Source organism: Myiozetetes cayanensis, unplaced genomic scaffold (assembly GCF_022539395.1).
Source record: "Myiozetetes cayanensis isolate MyiCay16 unplaced genomic scaffold, myiCay2020 scf6-25, whole genome shotgun sequence".
NCBI lineage: Eukaryota > Metazoa > Chordata > Aves > Passeriformes > Tyrannidae > Myiozetetes > Myiozetetes cayanensis.
In genome coordinates, this window is record NW_026087853.1 from 4577470 (window position 1) to 4597363 (window position 19894).

The 19894-nt window shown below is 43.1% G+C and overlaps 1 protein-coding gene across 1 annotated transcript in view; it reads left to right on the forward strand.

Annotated features, from left to right (window-relative positions):
• The first annotated feature begins 2517 nt into the window (after window positions 1–2517).
• RHOJ (ras homolog family member J) overlaps window positions 2518–19894 on the forward strand; it is a 53801-nt gene continuing 36424 nt past the window's right edge. The window contains exon 1 of the mRNA XM_050336214.1: window positions 2518–3554. Within this exon, the coding sequence (XP_050192171.1) occupies window positions 3377–3554 (178 nt within the window). The 5' untranslated portion in view covers window positions 2518–3376. The remainder of the gene's footprint in view (window positions 3555–19894) is intronic.

Here is a 19894-nt window from a genome sequence, read left to right on the forward strand (position 1 = left end):
AAATGATGTGATTATACTTTGCTTCAACTAAACCAGCTCTTAAAATGTTTTGTTCCAGCTGATGGCGCCAAACTAAGTTAAAGTAATGAGATTAAAGAAAATACATATTTTTAGTGTAGGTGTTATTCTTATTTTATACTTTCATCATAACTCCTCTAAAGCTGCACGTATCACCTATATAGTTAAAGCAAAAATGTAGCATTGAGTTTGAGTTACTCAGGCAATGTGTCAGCCTTCCTCACATTCAAGATAAACTCTTCTGTTGGTCTATTCCAGGCCAGCCATTAGATAGGCTCAAACAGTGTGGCTGCACTTCCATTATTCAAGGTGAGGCCTGCAAGGTCTTCTATTGATGCATCCTAATTAAAACTGGTTCCCCACAAAGTGTCTCATGCATCAGAGCTTGGAATTGGAAGGGTCTGCAAGAGACCTGAGAAACTTGGGAAGAACTTCTTCACTGAAAGGATGGTCAAGCATTGAGCTCACCTCAGGAAGGTGGTGGAGTCACCATCCCTGAAACTGTTGAAGAAATGACTGGACGTGGCATTTAGTGCTATGATTTACTTGGCATGATGGTAATCCATCAAGGGTTGGACTCGATGATCTTGGAGGTTTTTTCTAACCTAAATGATTCTGGGATTCTATGACTGTATGACCTTCCAGTTCAGCCTCCTGATAGCATAAGTATCAGAAAAGCAAACCCCTTTAAGCAATTTTGAAAGACCCTTTAAAAAAAAAAAAAAAAAAAAAACACAAAGGAAAGAATAAACTCACTGAAAGCCTCTAGAGAGGGAGGGAATTTCATCGAGGGAATTTAATCATTTAACCTCTTGCAAATGGAGGTGCACAGTCCTGCTGAGACTTGCTCAGCTTTATGATCAGGGAGAAATGAGCCATGGGGATTTTGTTGTAGGCCTGAATTTGGCCCAAATAGCATTAAATCTTGCCTTAATTGGAGTATGTCTGACATTGAAAAAGCTTGCAGATAGATTATACCTGTGTAAAATGGGAAGCAAGACAGCTTTTGCTTTTGTCTAATAGAGGCAATGGGGAGCTGAACCATGAATTATTGGAATGTTTAGCTTCCTCAGGCTCTGCAGTTACCTTGCAACAGCATGCACCTACATATCTGGCACACTTTCCCAACAAGGTCACCAGGCTGGTAAGCAAAGGCACAGAGGGTATCAGTGTGCTGGTACCTACTGAGCTACACAACTGCTGAACAGAGGCACAGGCTTGGAGTTTGACCTCAATTGCAACTAGAAAGAAGCTTAAAGAATAAATCCCTTTAACATGTGATGCACCTCAGGATGACCCAGCTGTGCTGCTGATGGTGGAAATGATCAGCAGAGTAAATACTTGGAGAATGGGGGGTTTGATGCCCAGAACTCACAGGGTTTTTTTGGATAAACCTCAGCCTTGGGCTGCAGTTTTGAAGCTAAGAGGATGCACCTGATCTCCTAAGTTTAGGGATGCCCTGGGACAACAGATGTGATGCTGGGCCTAACACTGCCTACTAAGATCTCTAAACTACCTTCTAACCCAAACTATTATAGGATTCTATGATTTTACCACCTATTGGGGAAGCTGTTCAGAGCTGGTCCAGCACAGACAGATCATTGAAGAGCTCTGACAGACTTACCCTGTCCAGGGGAGACTGCAGCTGGGTCTGCTGTGGCCCTTCACCCCTAAAATTGAAGGACACGCAGTTTGGGGGTAAGGGGTTTCATTATTAAGGTTGTGTTTGTTTTCACTCATGGAGTTTGGAGCTAAAAGAGTTCCTTTTCAGGGTTGTGTTGGCCTTTGAACTTCCAGGTGTGCGTTACTCCAAGCCTGTGTGTACTTCTGGGCATTTATTTCTCACCAGGAATGAGCGAGGCAGGGGAAGCATTTAGCACGGTGTGCTTCCCCGTGGAGTCCCAGCAGGGGGGTGTTTCCCCCTTTCAAAGCCTTCGAGCCTTGTGGAAGGGAAATGCAGCCAGCAGGATGAGCTGGGCTGCTGCACTGGGGTTTTTGTTAATGTCTGGCTCATTTCTGCTGGAAATTGCAGAATCTTTCCTGTGGAAGTAGCAGGGAGCTTGGTCTTTCATGCACATATAGACTGATGTAATATTTAAATGGAGAGAAGGCTTAGAAGGCATGTGAAACACCAGTACAAAACAGAGGAGGGGGCAGGAATCATACAGTTCAAAGGGAGTTTTTCACAGACTTCTATGCAGTGTTTTTATTTTTTTAATTCCTCTAACTCTTAATTCCACTTTATTCTCTCTGTGTTTACATATTTACGTTAGGCAAGGGAATTTTTTTTTTCTTTTTTTGGGGATTGATGAGGGGAAGTGCAAGAGAAACTTTACGAGTGCATGAATTGAAAAATCAGTCATTTATTCCATATAACAAAGTACTTCAAAGAGCTATAGACACAGAAAGTTGACGTTAAACTCTATCTGCCCACCACACCTCCTATCTGCTTTTCCAACTCTCCCCTTTCCCCTCCCAAATGAAAGACAATACCTATTGGAGATCAGAGGAGGTCGTGCCTAGGATCAACAGGCAGCCCTGAGACAGGGACAGAACTCGCAGCCTCCCCGTACCCCGCCGGGCTGTGCGTGTCCGACAGTCGCCTCTCCCTCAGCCTCTCCCAAATCCTCCTCGCTGCTCTCGGTGCCGGCAGCCCGGAGAGCAGCTGGGGCGCGGGATGGAGCAGAAAGCCTGAAAACTTCATTCTGCAGAGGGACCTCTAGTGTTTTCCTTTCTCCATGTCCTGGCAGAGTTCCTCCAAAGTACAAATACACACAGAGCTCCCATTGTTTGCAGCCCTTCACAAGCCCACTGATCCTAATATGGAATTCAGCAGGAAACCCATGATTTCCTGACACACAGCAAGCTGGAGAAAGAAAGGAAAAACTCCATTAAAAACCTCCAGGCTCTCCTCCATGTTAGAAATGAAATGGAAAATGGAGTGGATTTAACAGGAGTCCCTGATTCCGGCGTCCAAGCTGGAGAAAGGGAGACGCGAATCAGAGCCGCAGGCTGCTGATATTTTTGAAGTCGCAGTAAATACTGAGAACTGCCGGGCAGGATGAGGATTTCCTGACTGGGACAAACGAAACAGGACAGATCACTTTTTATGGTATTTCTCTCTACATATTTAATTTATTTACCTCGATGATTCTCTTGACTGATCTGGTAATTGTTAGAAGCGGCTGTGACAGCCTGGAAACATTAGTATGATTTCCTGAGTTTGAGATTTGCTGCTCGCCCCCCCAACTCCAAACTCAGGAAAAGTCAATACAATCGCACTTCATTTTTCCTTCATGTGCACTTGGAAGTCCTGGGAGCAGCAAGAGCAGCGGCAGCAGCAGCAGCAGCAGCAAGAATGAACTGCAAGGAAGAAAATGACAACTGCACTGATGGGAGCAGGAATAACACCAAGAAGATGTTAAAATGCGTGGTGGTTGGGGATGGTGCAGTTGGGAAAACCTGCTTGCTGATGAGTTATGCCAATGATGCCTTCCCAGAGGAGTATGTCCCCACTGTGTTTGACCACTATGCAGGTAAGAAAGTGCTTTAAAAAGAAATTTGATTGAGAGCTGCGGGACAGCCAAGTGGGAGGTAAAGGAAGCTCGAGGAGAGGAGAGGACAGTTCAAAGGGATGCATGGGTTACTTCTTGTCCAGGAATGTCATTCAGGCCTGAATGGTAGCCAGGCAGCTTAGATGGCAGCACATACAATTGGGGCAATGCAGGATTTATTCAGATAACTTATTTGTTTGCTTACGATTTTTATTTTGGTTTTGGCAACTAAGCAGCATTAGGGGTGTCATTAAATCCACAGGATTTTGGGGACAACAAATGTAATTCAGCCTCTATCGACTGTGTTCTTGGTTAGTTTTTGAAGTTCTGAGCTTCGCAGTCTGCACATATGAAGACCATATATATATATACATATATACATACACACACTTAAAAATATATACTGTCATGATCTTGTACCTCATGGCAAATGATGAATAAATTGCAATAATTATATCCCATTTAAGGAGTAATCTTTGAGAATAGATCCTATTTAAAGCATAATCTTTGAGAAAACCAGCATAGTATCTTTGGGTGCTGTCAGAATATAACTCTCCTTTCAGAGGCATTTGTTACTTCATCTATAAATAGATTTTAATAGTATAACTTGGTGATAGGGAAAGCGGAAGTGGTGATTGGCTTGGATACTTTATAGTGAGATAATTTGTAGTGTAAGAAAAAAATACAAACTCAGTCAAGATCACTGACGATGTTCACTGCATTGCTATGAAGAAAAGACCCACAGATTAAGTACAATATTCACAGCCTCTTTCTGTAGCAATTACTTACTTTATCCAGCTGTGTCCAGAGTTATCACACAGACGGTTTATAGACTAAAACTGGTGCTCAAACATCTGCTTAAATTTTACTATCCCAAATTCTACTGTTTTTCTTCTCACAGTGTTCTTTGGCTTACAGTTGTTGTTTATGAGAACCCTGACAAACAGATTTTAGAAGCACTGCAAAACTCATTGCTTATCTTGCAGCAGCAGTTGGAGTTTCCCTCATTCTCTCCCCACCTCCTTAAAAACTGAATTTTCATGGCGTGGCTTATCATAGATTTGGTATTCTGTAATGGGAAAATCTCTGTTTGCATTCTGGCTTCATGTCAGGTTTAGCAGATGAACTGGCCAAACAAGAAAGCTGTGTAATTGCAGAATCTGATCCATGGAAATGTGAAGACCTTTTCCTCCACAAGAGTGGGCAGCGTCACTTCTAATGCAGGCAGCTCTCTCTTTTCTCTGCCCTTCCCACCAGATAGATTGAGCAACTACTTTAGAAGAAAACCTTCACGAAAACAAGATATAAGACAGAATATTGCGTGTTGTAAATGTGTACTTCCATGAGCCAAAATCCCTAAGGGAGCCTGGTTGCCCTATATTGCAGCAGCACCCACTTTCCCCTGGTGATTTCAGGTCTGTTCATCCCTTACAATATGCCGGTCCCAGCGCCCACTGCCCTTCTCCCAGTCTCTTCCGTGCCCTGCAAATACCTCTGTATGTGGAAAAACCATACATTAGCTGGTGCCAGATCACCTAAGTATCAGTCTGGGTGGGAGTGTGGGAACACAGATGTGTGCATGGGGGCTGTGCACACACACAGGCACTGATGCGAGCCAGGCAGGCTGGCACTTGGTGAGGGCACCACTCCGAGTTTCTCTTCCCTACCCAGCTACGGGTGACTCGCAGGGACTTGCTTTGGTTTCCTTTCCTCTGTCAGAAGTGGTAGAAATTGCCAGTGGGCTCAAAAGTTGCTGAGAGAAGGATGGAAAGATGAAGAAGCATAGTCCTGGTTTCCTTCGGGTGCCAGGTAAGAGCAGTATGTAAACACTTTTAAATTAAGCTTCATGTTCAGGATTTGAAGATTTACCCTGTAAAATATCTCCAGCTATTCTTATTTGCCTTCTTAACTATTATAGCACATAAATATAAACTAAGGATATTTTCAATGGGAAAATTCAAAAATATAAGGGAAAAAATAGCTCTGCATATTAACATGCTGTTCTGAGACAAACCCTGTCCAGAGGCAGTGGTCAAAACTAGCATTCATCAAAAAAGGAATTTCATTTTTTTGAGGAATCCCATCATTTATTAAACCAATTTCACTACAAAACTGCACGTAGAATCGAGCAGTAGAAATTACTTCCAGAGCAGAGTGCTGGAAAAAGTCCCACTCATAAAAATATTGCATGGCATAAAATATAACATAACCTATTTAAAGTACAGTGGATATTGACTGAGAACTCACTTCGGGCAACCTTATCCCTGGGCTTACAGCCTTTAAGATATTCCATTGGAACAGCCTCTTCCACATCTATCTGCGTGAAAGCCCATGGTGGAGAGAAGTGACATGGCAGTACCATGGACATGGGGACACCACAGGCACCACAGTGCAGAGGGGAGCCTCATACATGGGCAGATCCTGCAGGGTGTTGGAGACTCTGGGAAATCACTTTCGAGTTTACCCCAGGGAACTGGTTTGTTTACCCCTGGCCTTGTCCCTGCTGAAACCAACTCTTTCAGCTCTCCCAAAGAAGCTGAAACCATTAGATTCAGTCCTTCTGTGCTGGAAATTTTCAAAAGCAATTAATCACTGCAGATATTTTCAAAGCTGCACTTCCCATTGAAGGTTTTCAACCCAGGAGTTATTACCAGCAGTGGTGTGTTAGCAAGCGCTTCCTCTTGCCTCACCAGGTCACAACCTGATTGTGAGTCCCAGGGCATTTACCAATTTACCTCTTTCTAGTGGAAAATGTAGAAGGGGGAGGGGGAAACATTAAAAATCAAGGATTCCAGTGGTGATCTCAGAGCAGTTTCTCACTGCCACGACTCCAGCGACTCGGAGGAGGCAGTGATGCTATCCAGCCCAGCATTGGGAAAGGCTCCAGCTGCACCACTACTGTGGCCAAGGCATTAACTGTTCATGGCCCCAAAGCACCAGCTACATGTACTTGCCCTGCTACGTTGCATCTTTTTAGCTCTTTCCATGGACAGGTGTTCATGGAGCAGGTGAAGCAAGTGGACGTACCGACAAGAGTGACCCAGAGGAAGCAACCAGAGTTTCAAAAGGGCTGAGCTCCAGCGGTGTTAGATCTGTACAGAATTTATTCAGTGCCTTTCACATGAAAGGGCTTGAAACCACTGTATAAAATTTGGGCCCAACCTACATCTAAGAAAATCAAAGACAGTAGCTGAATTTCACTTAGGGAAGTAACAGATATTCCTGTAGATAACTCACACAGCATTTACAACTCGGATATGGTGATGCCTGGGAGGAAAGGCTGTTGGTGTTTCACCACAGATGCAGCTGCACTGTACAAAATTCCAAACCAGTTATTAGCTCCACGCTAGTAATATTCTGCCACAGATTTCACCCACAGTCCACAAAACCAAATTTCTTCAGGACCTGTTGCCAGGGTTGGGGTGTGATGGATGTAGAGTAGGATCAGAGCAGTGCCAGAGAGATGGGGAGGGTAAATTTGTTACTTAGATGTAAATATGGTTTCTTTCACTGGATGCATGGAAGTTCATGAGTCTGGTTATTTCTCAAGGCATTTTGAAGAGGTTTTGCTAGAGGCCAGAGCCCTGAGTAGGTTTCCTTACTTTGGTGAATTTCCAAGTACCACAGTGGACATGTTTAGCCACGAGGCAAATGGCTGTTCCTAGGTCAGGCGAACCAAAGTGCTATCCCAGTGACAAACAGGATATTACTGGCAATAACTGTAACAATAGGGACTGTTTGGATAGTGAGTAGATCCTTTGACATGCTGGTTCCATTCCGTCTTTTGAACATCAAATGCTGATTTTCCGTGAGCAAAGGTCTCTCAGCCAGGGTGACTTGTATTGTATCTAGCTATGTGAGGTTATGCATGTTTATTCAGGGCTGAGGTTGGACCAACAAAAAAATTCAATTCGACTACTAGCAGAGTTGGTTTAATAGTACCAAAGTCAGATGACTTGCTCTGTGAAACACAGAAGGGAGATGTGTTTTTGTTACTTAGACAGCCACCAAGCATCCCATTTTATATTCATGAAGCCTAAAAACACTGCAATTTTTAGTATGACATTTATTCACCCTAAAATCTATATTTAGGCTTCCTGGAGAGGAGATCAATGTCCCAGGTCTGTCGATGTTTAACAGGCATTTGGACAACGCCCTTAACAACTTGCTGTAACTTTTGGTCAGCCCTGAAATGGTCAAGCAGTTGGACTAGATGATCACTGTAGGTCCCTTCCAACTGGAAATATTCTATTCTATTCCAAAAGTGCATTTTTTATGTAAAAAACCCCTCCGTGACTGAGGAGCAGTAACAATGGCATGCAACTAACTTGGCCCATTGAGCAGACAAAGGTGAATGGGCTCCTTAGATGGTTGCAGTGTGAGGAGAAGAGGGTTGTGAGTATTAAACTGTCTAGTTTAGGCATACTGCAGACATGAGTACCATGCAAATAGCTTTAAGAGCCAAAGTTGCATCTTTGGTAAACGAGAGAGGTCAGTCCCTCCAAGGGAGAACTGCAAAGCATCTGCAGAAAGTAGATGGTGTAAAAATGTCCCTCCCTCCCCTCATGTGTCAGCACAAACTGGTGAACATTTATAAATAGTGAATCCATTTGAAAAAAATTAGCAGTGGCATGTGATCAGCTAATGAATAGCATACAGAATAGCTCAGCCCTGACTGAAGCTCTGTAAATAAAAAGCAATATAGAAAAAGACAGACATTACTTACTGTTAGGAGACACTTTTTTTTTGTTCTTTAGTGATGATTTAATGTAATCTGTCTGACTTTGCACTGAAGTGGTCTGGAGCGCTCACCAGTTTCACAGAGCGGTGATCCCAACCTTGCTGGCCAGGCAAACCAAGTGAGAAGGGAGAGTCTCCTGCTCTGGCATTTTTATTAGCATAGGAGCAGTAGTACTGCTATTTCCCAGAGCAGTCAGCTTGTACCTGTGCAAATCCATAAATCTATAATATTCTGTCCATATGCCACAGTACTGACTCAAAACCCTGTTCCTTGTGTCCTCCCACGAACAGGAGCAGTTGGAAGTGGGCTATCACTGATCGTGGGGCTGCTCATGGCTGGTTGCTCTGTGTCCTGGGGCAGGCAGGAGCACCCAAGGGAGGAGGGCCAAGCACCAAGCAGCTTTGCCTTGCAGGCTCTCCCCATGGGGCAGGAACCACCAGCCGAGAAACCAGATGGGAGCCATAACATCCCAAATTTCTCCAGCTACAGGCACGAGAGCACATCTGTCCACGCTTTTGATGTGCTAGTCATTTTTAGTTAATTGCTATTACACATTGGTTTCAACCCATCTCTACTTGACGTGGTGTGTAAGTGATGACTTACACCTTATACCATCACTTTTTTTTTTCGCCTTCTTGAAACTTCATTAGACAGGAGGGGACTGCCCAAGGAGCTTTGCAATTTCTGCACGAGTACTGCCGTGGGAGTCTTCACACTAGCACATTCTTGAGACAGTTGTCTCCTATAAACAGTCTTGGTAGCACATTAGAGAAACCCTTCATGTAATGTTTGGGGTCATTAAACTGAAATATCTATAAATAGCACTGAAAGAGAGCTGTGATGTTTCTTTGCATGGATGTTTGTAGTGGTTTGGTTTTTTTCCTTTTAATGTTCGTCCAATTTTGATGGTACAGATTTGAACTCTATCACTGAGACGAGAAAGCCCTGACTCTTTTAAGATCTGGCTCTTTAAACTGTCAGCCACAGAATAGATATGTTCATTGTGCCTCTTGGGAGCTAAAAGGGCTTTTCTACCAATCTTCCTGGTATCATCCAGAATAAACCAGGGATCTCAATAAAACATCTGAGGTACAACACAACAGAAACACACCAGTGCAATTCAAAGGTTTTCATGGCTGGAAGATGAATTTTACAGAACCACTTATTCTTAGCCCCTCCACAGAAGGTTTAATTCTGAGTCCTGAGTCACACAAGTCAGAGGTGATCAAGTGATCCTAAGGCTTTTTCACATCCAGGAAGCCTGGACAGTCTTTATACTGAAAAGGTACCTTTTTCCTTAGTCACCACAGTTAGTCCCCTTTCAAATCAGACAGGCACCACACATACCCCAAGCAGCTTAGGGCCTTGTCCTTCTGAAGGTGTTTTGCAGCGAGCAAAGACTTGAGATAACTATCGCTCCTATCTCTTCCTCACACACATCCCTGTATTGTCCTGTGGGTGCACAATCCACTTGAAGCCCATGGAGACAGAGGTGTGTGCATGCTTTGGGATCCTATTTCTCAGGGCAGATTGTTTCTGCAGCAGTGCTCTGAGTGCTGTGGTGACAAAGTCCCCGTTGTCCCCTGTCCCCTTACAGCTGTGAGTGGAGATGATCCTGCAGCACCACCTGAGCTGCTTCCTGCCTTTGCCTCTGGCTCTGTCATACAGCTTCTCCTAGTACTGCTGCCACTCCTGGTTTGATTTCACTTTGACTTTATGCTACAAAGATGCACAAAAGAGCTCTGCATCAATCCTTTCCCCACCCAGGACTCCACTGACAGCCCAGAAGCTGCAGCAGCCCAATGCAGAGAACTGATTTCTTCAGCCAGTACCAGTCAGTGGATGCCCTCGGGCATCAAGCACAGCAGGGGACAACACTGCACCATGAATGACATTTGGAGTTTGAAAACTAGATGTAGAGAGTAAGCAAACTACAGCACATGTTAGGAAGGGCAGTGCCAGGAATTAGAGGAGTAGACAAAGCAGCCATGTTACTTTATCCAGACTTATCCAGCCTAAATTCCACCTAAGCCCCTCTGTCTACTCTTTTGTATTAGCTATGTGGTGTTTGAAGGGCAAGAGGAATCACAAAGAATACTAAAAGAGGAGTTAGACCATTTGAATGTGTATTGGTGGTTTGGGTGTAGAATGATGGGATTTTTCTTAAGGTCAGGCACAGGCCTGAGGGAATGGGTTGGAAAGATGGAAAAGTGAAAAGGTTTAAAAAGAAATATTTCTTTGCGTGGTATGTGATTAACCCAAGGACTTATCGCTTTATGGAAGTTCCTGAGGACAAAATTTTAACAAGGTTTGCAAAAAAAGGAGGTTGGATCAGATATCAGGGAGATTGAGTGCTATCACAGGCTAATGAAAAAGACTTCTGCAGAAAGTGAGCTGACACCATCTCTTCTGTTAAGAGTCCAGGACAAGACCTACATTTGGTCTGATGAATGGCAAATCATCTTAAAGCTCTTCACTGCTATGCCAGAGAGGAAGACACTGGGCTGTGGATTTGGCCCAATGCAGCACCCTTGTTCTCAGAGCTATAGAAAGGGACTTCTTGGAGTGATTCTTCTGATATATGGATGGGCAGATTTTGAAATTTTGCTTATGCAGCAATGGACTGCTACAAAGAGAAATGGAGGGATTTGTCCAGATCACGAAAAGGGTTAACAGTGGTAGCAACGAGAAAATGGCCCTTTTCTTCTCCACTGCTCCAGGTTAGTCAGTCCTAGTCTTTCCCTCCCCTTCCCATAAGTGTAACATTGCAGGAGGTGACATCAGCTGAGAAAACCAAAACTGAAACTGTGGCCTCTGGCCCTTGAAGGACAATCCCTACAGCTTGAACTAAATCCCATCCTCTACCTTAAAATCAATAATTGACTCAGTGTGTGTGTTCAGCCACCCACACAAGGGGGTAAAGCCACTTACAAGTAGTGCCAGACCAGGCACGTGTTGGCAGCCAGGAAGATGCTTTGCAACAGAAGATGTTCCACATGTGAGAAAGAAAAAAAAAACTTAGCAAAGAAGTCTAAGCAATCCAAATTCCTAGGCATGTAAAAACTTCATTTCTTCAGGATGTGGCAGAAATGTTTTAGTTACTGATTAAGTCAATGCAAAACACCTCCACTAAAACTTCTTTTTCATTTTGTGTTCTCTTGATACACCTTGATACTTTGACATCAGTATTAGTGATACATATCATTGTTACTGTGCATCACCGTGTATATTTTGCCCTGCAGGCAGTGCCAGTTCTGTGCTCTAACTTTCCAGTTGTTATGGCCAGGCCTAATGACATCATGGAAATGGTAAGGGATGAGGAAGAGCAAACATATTTCCTTCAATTGTTCTGTTCAGACATAGTCATTAAACAGTAATGACATCTCCTGTCAAATTATTATTTATCTTTGAAATGAAAAAAAAATCCAGGTTATTACATTTCTCATCTGCTTTTAGGAGTCACCACTCACCAATGTCCTGTCAGTTGTATTTTTCCTTACCTCAAGTTATGGGTCTTCCAGATATGTCAGGGAATATGTTACTAAAGAATGGAGGTTTTATGAATTTTCACCCCATGTTTTACACCAAGAGGTACTGAATGAATGATTCTAAACTGGATTATCGAACTAGTATTCATCTCCCTTTTTCCCCCAAATAATATCAGTGAAAAGTAATTTTAAATAATTACAATTTAAATTTAAATAATTAAAAGCTTAAAAAAAAGATTATTCACCTTATTTAATATCAATCATTAATTACATTTGAACTGAGAAGTCTCTCAGCCAAGACATGCCGTGTTGCCAGAAGCCTTGGCTGAATCTGGGGACTAGACCTTACGTGCAACTTGTGCATGTGCTAAAATGCTCAAGTTTCATTCATCAGCCAATGGCTTTCCCATGTACCCAGGTGGATGGGAGAGCTCTCCCAGATCTGAGAATGAGTAATTTCACCTCACTGCAGTCCCAAGCACCATCCCTCTTGTCTCAGCAGTGAGGATACAGCCAGGTGAGTAGCATGAGGGAGGACCTGGGGATATGATCCAGGTGGCTGCTACCACCTTTGGATTCAGATTGGATCTCTTTTGGAAATGGATGCAGATCTCATTACACAGCAATGGCTTCTCCTGAGCATTTGTTTCGTAGCAGGCATACTCATAGATTTAGGACCAAAGAGCAAAACCCTCTTCTTAAACAGCTATTCCTGTGAGCATGGAAAGTCCTACAAGATAGTGGGGAAGATGGCTTGGAAGGGTCCTGGGGGACACAGTGCCATCTTTACAGCACTTGGGAGTTCATGTCCCCTGGTCCCCATCGACAAAGTGGTGCATTTGGGATCCCAGGGAAAGGGAAGGCGTGAAAGGCCATGAGAGCTTGTTATTTCAGCTAACACAGATCCCCAGGTTCAGTGTGTGTCCAGTGCACCAGCAAATCCAGGATTGGGGTTGCCCCAGGGGTTGTCTTTTTGCCTCAGGAACGGGCACAGCAATGAACCCATAAATACAAAATGCGCCAACCAGCCTCTGGGGACCAAAAGGCTGGAAAAAACTTTCACTGACAGGAAAAGCACTGGGAAAAAGAGAAAACTCCCAAAGGAAGAAGATGGACAGCTGTAAAAATATTCCCAAGCACAGTGGCACAGGAGGCACAGTCAGGAGGGTGGTAGTTTGGGGCAGGAGGGGAAGAGCAGCATGGCACTGTACCAGCATCCTCACTCCTGGTTTAGGACAGTGCACAAATGTCTCATGGACATAGCAGTCCCAGGGATGAGCACAGGAACCAGCATTTAGGCATCTGAAAGAGTTAAAGGGACTGTGCAGAGGGGCTGGACAGAAAGGTCCTGCCACAGTGCAGGAGGATGCCTGAGATGACTCACTAAAACTACTTTCCAACCCCTGCAAACAGAGGCCACGTCTCCTATTAAAGACTCTCTGGCACAGACTCCAGCTATAACTTTGAAGTAATGGTATTAACATATCTGCTCATGAGAGGCTTTCTGCATACTTTAAGGAAAAGAACAGCTTCAGCAATGAGTGGGAAAACATACATGTTTAAACATAACATTAATTTTTATCCCCTGGGAGATAGGGCAAAAAGAGCATCTATTTACAATAATGCTCTGCTTTGCTGAGAACAGACTTTAAGGAAAATCCCATAAGGTTGGAAAATGTGTTTTAAGTTCACAAACTGTCTCATGCTCTGGTTCCAGAGTGGGCAGCTACCCAGCTGCTGTGTCCTCCCAGGCCATACCCTCTCCATCTAGTACATGTTTGGTTTCTGAGAAATCCCCCCAGCTCCATTTCAGAACTGGTTAACTTACCACAGCATATTTTCCTCCAGTAACTAGATGTGCAGTCTATATCTTGTCTAATTTTGGGGGCCCTGTTGCTTAAGATCCCGTCCACAAGCAGCCAAAATGCAGAGACTTGATTTTTCATTTAAAAAGTCAGGCATTTCCACCAGGGAATCTCAGATCCAGAACAAACTCACACTAAAAACACCTCCTGAGACCATCTATTTTATGCTATATATATCAAGCAATGGCTTGTGGAAGTAATGCCCAGAAATTCATGTTGTCCATTCCACCTTGGACGAGAGCACTGCTGGACAGGTTGGGTTGTATTATCCTGCTTCCCAAGTGGCTCCATATGGGCACACAAACACCACTAAGGGTTCACGGTGTATCTGCAAATACTTCTAGAGAGGTGTTTGGAAACTGCATCTTTATTTTTGTTTAGTTATAGCTACACATAAGCCTTTTCAGCTATATCAAAACCACAAAGGATGCTGTAGAATTAGTTGTAATTTCTTTCTAGCTTAATCCCATTTTTGCTCACTGAAAACTTGCCATTAAAAATTTCAGCAAAAGCATGAACAAAACCTAGGAAGGCATTTGGATGCTATTATTTAAGCTCTTAGAAAGGCCTTTTGCCTCCACAGTGCAGCTTTCCTTTGTTATGTGTAGCCAGTAATGTAACCAGCAAATTGCAAAAATCAAGCACAATTCCCTTCATCTTATTACCTTCTAGTTACTGCTCAGAATATTTTAAGCCTGTTCCAGGAATACAAGGTTGCAACATCTCTCATTAAAAGAATATATGTGAAGTACAGCTTTAAGAAAGTAATTTTCCAGGAATATCATCCATGAAAACAGGATCAAACTCAACTTTGAAAGAGGAGTTCATATTCCAAAAAATATTCAGCTAATCTGCCAAAAAACAGACATTACAGAAGAAGCCCAAATTAGCTGAGCCAGTTCATGATATCATTAATATGGAGAATTTCCCTTGCCACGCACAGAAATAGTCTCTGATGGATTGTGCCACTCAAAGATCTGCTAGGCATTTACCTAAACCATTCGGTTTGGTTGAAATCCAGAGGGGTGAGGTTGCTGTGGTTCCTGTTATTTTGATATTTTAGAGTGTTAAGTGCATTTTCTCCCTCTAGTCTCCCTCCTGGGAAACTGCTAAAATGGTGAAATAATTCATTCTTCCATTATTTGAATCATATTGCCCAATTTGTTTCTTTTCCTGTAAAGAGCTCCTTGTAGCAATACCATAAGTCCCTCCTGTTGCTTCCAAGGAGGGAAGAAGCAACAGAGAGTGTGAATACGAGATGAGGTCCCAAATCCAAAGTAATTTTTGACAAAGATCTGTGCCAAGATAATGGTGGAACAGCAATAACTTGTGTTGTCCCCATATGGTGCTCCCAAATGGGTTTCTCTCCCCCTGCCTTCCATTTAAATGCATGAACATGAGAGAATGGAAAAAAATGAATAATACAAGTCTTACAACAATTTTGCAGGGAAAATAGTATTTTAAGGCTATGCCCAACAGGGTGGAAACTCCTGAGGACACAAAGCTTGTCCCTGTCTGAATGCATTCATGGTATGTCTTTGTGAGGTGCATGAGACAATTCGTACAAAGATCACCTGGCTAGGGAGCACCTTGTACCTTCCATCAGGTCCTGATCCCCTTTCTGCAGCTCCCCTCCAGCTTTCAGAATAAATAGCCACATTTCCTTTTTTTTTTGTATTTATTTTCCACACTGCTTTTTTCTCAATGAACAGGGTCTTTCCACCTGAAATGATGGAGGGGGGAAAAAAAAGCTTTTTTTCTTTCCAAAGCTTGCCTGGGTACGGCGTGGGACATGGAGCTGACCAGAACTAGATAAGGGTCCTGCAGAGCCACCTCTGAGCTAGCTGGGTCCAAAACCAAGCCCCAGACATTGCACTCATAGCAGCTGCCCCACAAGCACCGAGTGATAATTGTTACCGTGTGTGTCCCCTCTGATTCCTCAAGCGCTGCCGGGCTGGCGAGGGCTGCAGCTGACCAGGGCATGGGAGCAGATGTTCCTGCCTTCTGACAGATGTCAGCTCTGCTCATGGAAAATGCCATCTGAGATGAGTGAGAACCAGCAAACAGCCAGACGTGGCTTTGCGGGAGCATAGTGGGACCACCCCGCAGTGACCACTCTCCATTCCAGAGACCATCCGGCAGCCACCTCTTTCCTGGCAAACCCCTGCCACAGCATTCCACAAAAAACATTATCTCAGCGCTGCTGCTTGTGTGTAAACTAGAGAAGGTCAGACGAGCCAAGGAGCTGCATGAGAATTGAAAAATACCCAAGTAAATAGGAGAGAAGGAGCGGAGGACTGTGGGAAAGAAATGTACATCCTTACAGGATGGAGGGGAAAGGTATGTTTAAGAGGAGGCAGTCCAGAAACAGTCTATAAATCATAAAACAAGTGACTTGTAACAAATATGTTTTGGGGGATATGACTCATAATTTTCAACTTTTAGGGTTAGCAAAAGTTCTGGCCAGAGCATTTTTGATGAACTGTCCCACCAAGAGAAAATGCTGATTCATAAAAGTTGACACATTTTTTAAATACTTGAAAGGACAAATTCTTGAGGTCCAGGGCCCTCTGGTTATTTCTGACAGTGCAGCAAAAAAGACCCAAATTGAAAACATAATATCTGAAGGTTTTGTTTTCATTCCATTGTAAAATGAAAACAAATTGTAAAACCTCAGAAGTTGTCGCAAAGCTGAATTATCATCCCCCTGGCCAGTTCTACTTGGTTGCTGTTATTATCCATTTTACAGTTACTGTATTGCAATCATTACTATCCAAGGGCAGGCTCACTCCCACTTCCCGTAAATGAAATGTTTGTGCAGTAAAGACAAAAATTTCCAAGGAAAATTCTTCAAATAGCATGAGCTCAGGTGTAGTTTTGGGCTCTTTCAGTACAAAGAGCTGCAGTGGTTGCAGTGAGAGGTTGTCAGTCCTCTCAAGCCTTGGCAAACCTAATGGCAGAGCCAGGTAAATTCTTAGGAGAAGAGAAAACAGTCTTTGAACTGAGTGTCACTCATCGAGGTTTTACCCTCTCTGGTACAGGCAGAGAGTATTTTTCTCCTCTTCTCCTCTGACGACTTTTGTCGTCACATTACTGTCCAATAAATTCACATTTCTAACTTTTAAGACCACAGAATTTTGATTCCCAGCAGAAGGAAGTTAGCCCAAGCACTCTCAAAGGTTTTCAGAGTACATCTTCCCCTGCCAGACACCATCTCCCTCCAGTGAGTGGTCCCCAAAGTTAGTGACACTGGAACAAGGACTTCAGCTCTGATGCCCAGGGGACAAGGAGGGAGGTGTCTGTGGCCACATTCTGGTAATGCTGCTTGTAGATTATGGAGCAAATATGCAGTAAAGGACCTGACTGGGAGTTTATGCCATATTCAGTTAGGGAGGACACCATTGTGGGTAGGGGAATTGGGTTGTTTAAAAAACAGTTTAAACTTGAAATTCAACCTATATTCCAGTTTTCTGTCAGGTCACTTTCAGGATCCCTCCTGTTGAGCTGCATTTCTGTTATCTGTCACATTAACAAACTAAGACACTGCCATTTGATAGGAGGGATTCATTCCATAAGCCTGGAGCTAAAACGGTCTGTCCTTTCCCGGGAGCTTTTCAAGGGAGAGCTCAAAATCCTGCCTCTCCTATGAATGACATCTCACCTAAGGAAGTTCATTTGGGCTGTCTGAGGACCACTGAATTTCAGATTTCATATTTTGAATGTGTTTCTGCTGTGGGCTGTCAGACAAGATATAAAACAGGGACATCAGGAATAATGAGAAGGCACTACTGATGGAGAAATGGATTTTCTTCCCTGGAAGAGCTGGAAGAACAACCTGAAAGAGACTGATTTCCTTTCCCAGTGAGCGTGGTGGGTGTGGGTACCTAAAATTAGATGTAGTCTCTATTAGTTGTAAATATTTATGCCTGTTGCCATAATACATGGCTTTTAGTCTGACAGTCTTCAGAATGAGGAAATCATGGTAAATACATTTTGATATTGAAAAGGGAAGAAATAATAGAATTTTAGACAATCCTTTTCCAGGTTAGCTATGCTCACACAAACTCGTGGGTTCATCTGGTTTTGGGAGGCTTGCAGAGCTGGGCTCAAACAAATCTAAGTCAGGAAACCCTTGAAGTGAAGGAATGTGTGGCATATTATAAAAGACCAACAAGTAGATAAATAAAATAAGGGGGGAAAGCAGGTAATTTCCTTAATGCATTTCTGTGCAAAATTCTAAGCTCACAAGAAATCAAAATGAAGATATTTATGACACACAATAGATAATTCCTCAAGAAGGAAATATCAGTTTTCCCCTTATATATTTGCAGGACATGCAGGGAAATGTCCATATATTAATACTTGCATGATTTATTTTTTTCAAAGAGCTAGACGACAAAGCAACCATATGTTAGGGGATTTTTTCCTAAAATTTTTCCCCAAAGAATTTTCCCCAAAATTTGTTTTTATATTAAGTTATATAAACAATTGGAGAAGTACCTATAGTTTCCATTTCAGCAAATTTTCCTCAAAATCATTTCACACATGCCCTTTGCTAAGCAAAGACAACAGATGCGACCCCTGTTAATTACACGGCCTGGTAAATTAGCTTTATTTCTTTCCACATTTTGTAATAGTATGTACAGAAGAAAAAGAGGTTGGTCAGCAGGGAAATACAGATACCACACCTCCAGTACTGGGAAATCTCTCATATACCTGCTCAGAGAAAGGCAACTCCACCAAAATCCTGGTAAGGGTCAGAGTTCACCAGCAACAATAGGAGAGAACAGTAACAGGAACCAGAAAGTCCGGACAGATCAGGCAAAATAAACACCAACCTCAAAAAATGTGCAAAGCCCAGAAGGAAACTGGACTTTGGCATTCACCCTGTACAATGGAGCTGTTCCCAGGGTAGAAAAATATGTAGTTGGCTGGAAAAGTTTTCTCTCTTGCCTGGGCACCTCAGACCATGGCCAGATGTGAGAAGATGAAAAACATATCTCTCTACCTCTTAAGAAAAATTAGGTCAGGGGTTTTGAAGCCACCTTGTAGAGCTGGTGACCCCATTCAAATGCAACTTGAAAACAAACATTTTGGCTTCCTTGGAAAAGCCTCTCCCCTCATTTTGGCTCCCAAGAGGTTCAAATCCTCCCATGCAGCTTCCTAGTTCCCAGTTCCTCCATGGCCAACAGTCCTGTCACAGACATCAGGGTCTTCCCTGCAGGACAGCAACAAGCCCATCCCTCAGCACCCAGCCATTAGTTTATAGAATGGCTCATTTGGGTGGCCATTAAACCTTTGGCTATGGAAGCACAAGTGCTAAGCAGGAGTCTCAGTATCAGGCACTTTTAGTGGCTGTAGCAGAAGATGTCAGATATATCACAATTTTTGCAATCACCCCGTTGTAGGGAAGGCCACAAATTCCCTTAGCTCAGCAAAAATCTGTGGTTACTGGGAGATGATCACTGACATGGCGAGTGCAAGGGATACACTCCAGATGTCTCTTCAACATCTGCTGGGATTTATATCCACCCATTGACACATGGGAAACCTCAGTTCAGAAAAAAAAAAAAAAAAAAAGAGAGAGATCTATGCACTGAGTTTATAGTAAGGTAGCCAAGACTAGAACTTCTAGAAGTTTGTTTGTCATCTAGAAATACCACCCTCTGCCCCCTTGGACACCAGAATATGTATTTCCCAGGCTTGTAACTATCTTAAAAGAAAACAGATCTTATAATAGGAAGAAGTAAGCTTAGGAAGATCAATATGTCTGAAGGAACAGGGGTGGGAAAAACTCCAGAGAAAAATATTTAAGAAGGAAAGCAAATTTGTTAGAAAAAAAACCTCTGAATTTTGCCATTATCCACATACCCTTGGGTAAGGAAGGAGCTTTTTCCAAGGGAGGAAATATAGGCATACATGGCAGCACAGGCTAAAGGATATGGCCCTGAGTTCAAAAGGATATAGCCCTGAGAATACTCTTTCACTTTGTAATTACAAAGTGAACTGTAAGCTTATGATGATGAAATTATTCATAGGATTGAATTAACCTGTCCCCAGTGTCTTCCTGTCATTACAAGAAGACATATTTTTTCCAAAACTCATCCCCAGGTTACTTTAGCACTGGCTTTCTGGATACCAATGCATCATTTACCAGGTAGATATAACCTGTCTGACTCCAGCCATCAGTTGACAAGGAGTCTGCTCAGACACCCCAAGCTGCCTTAT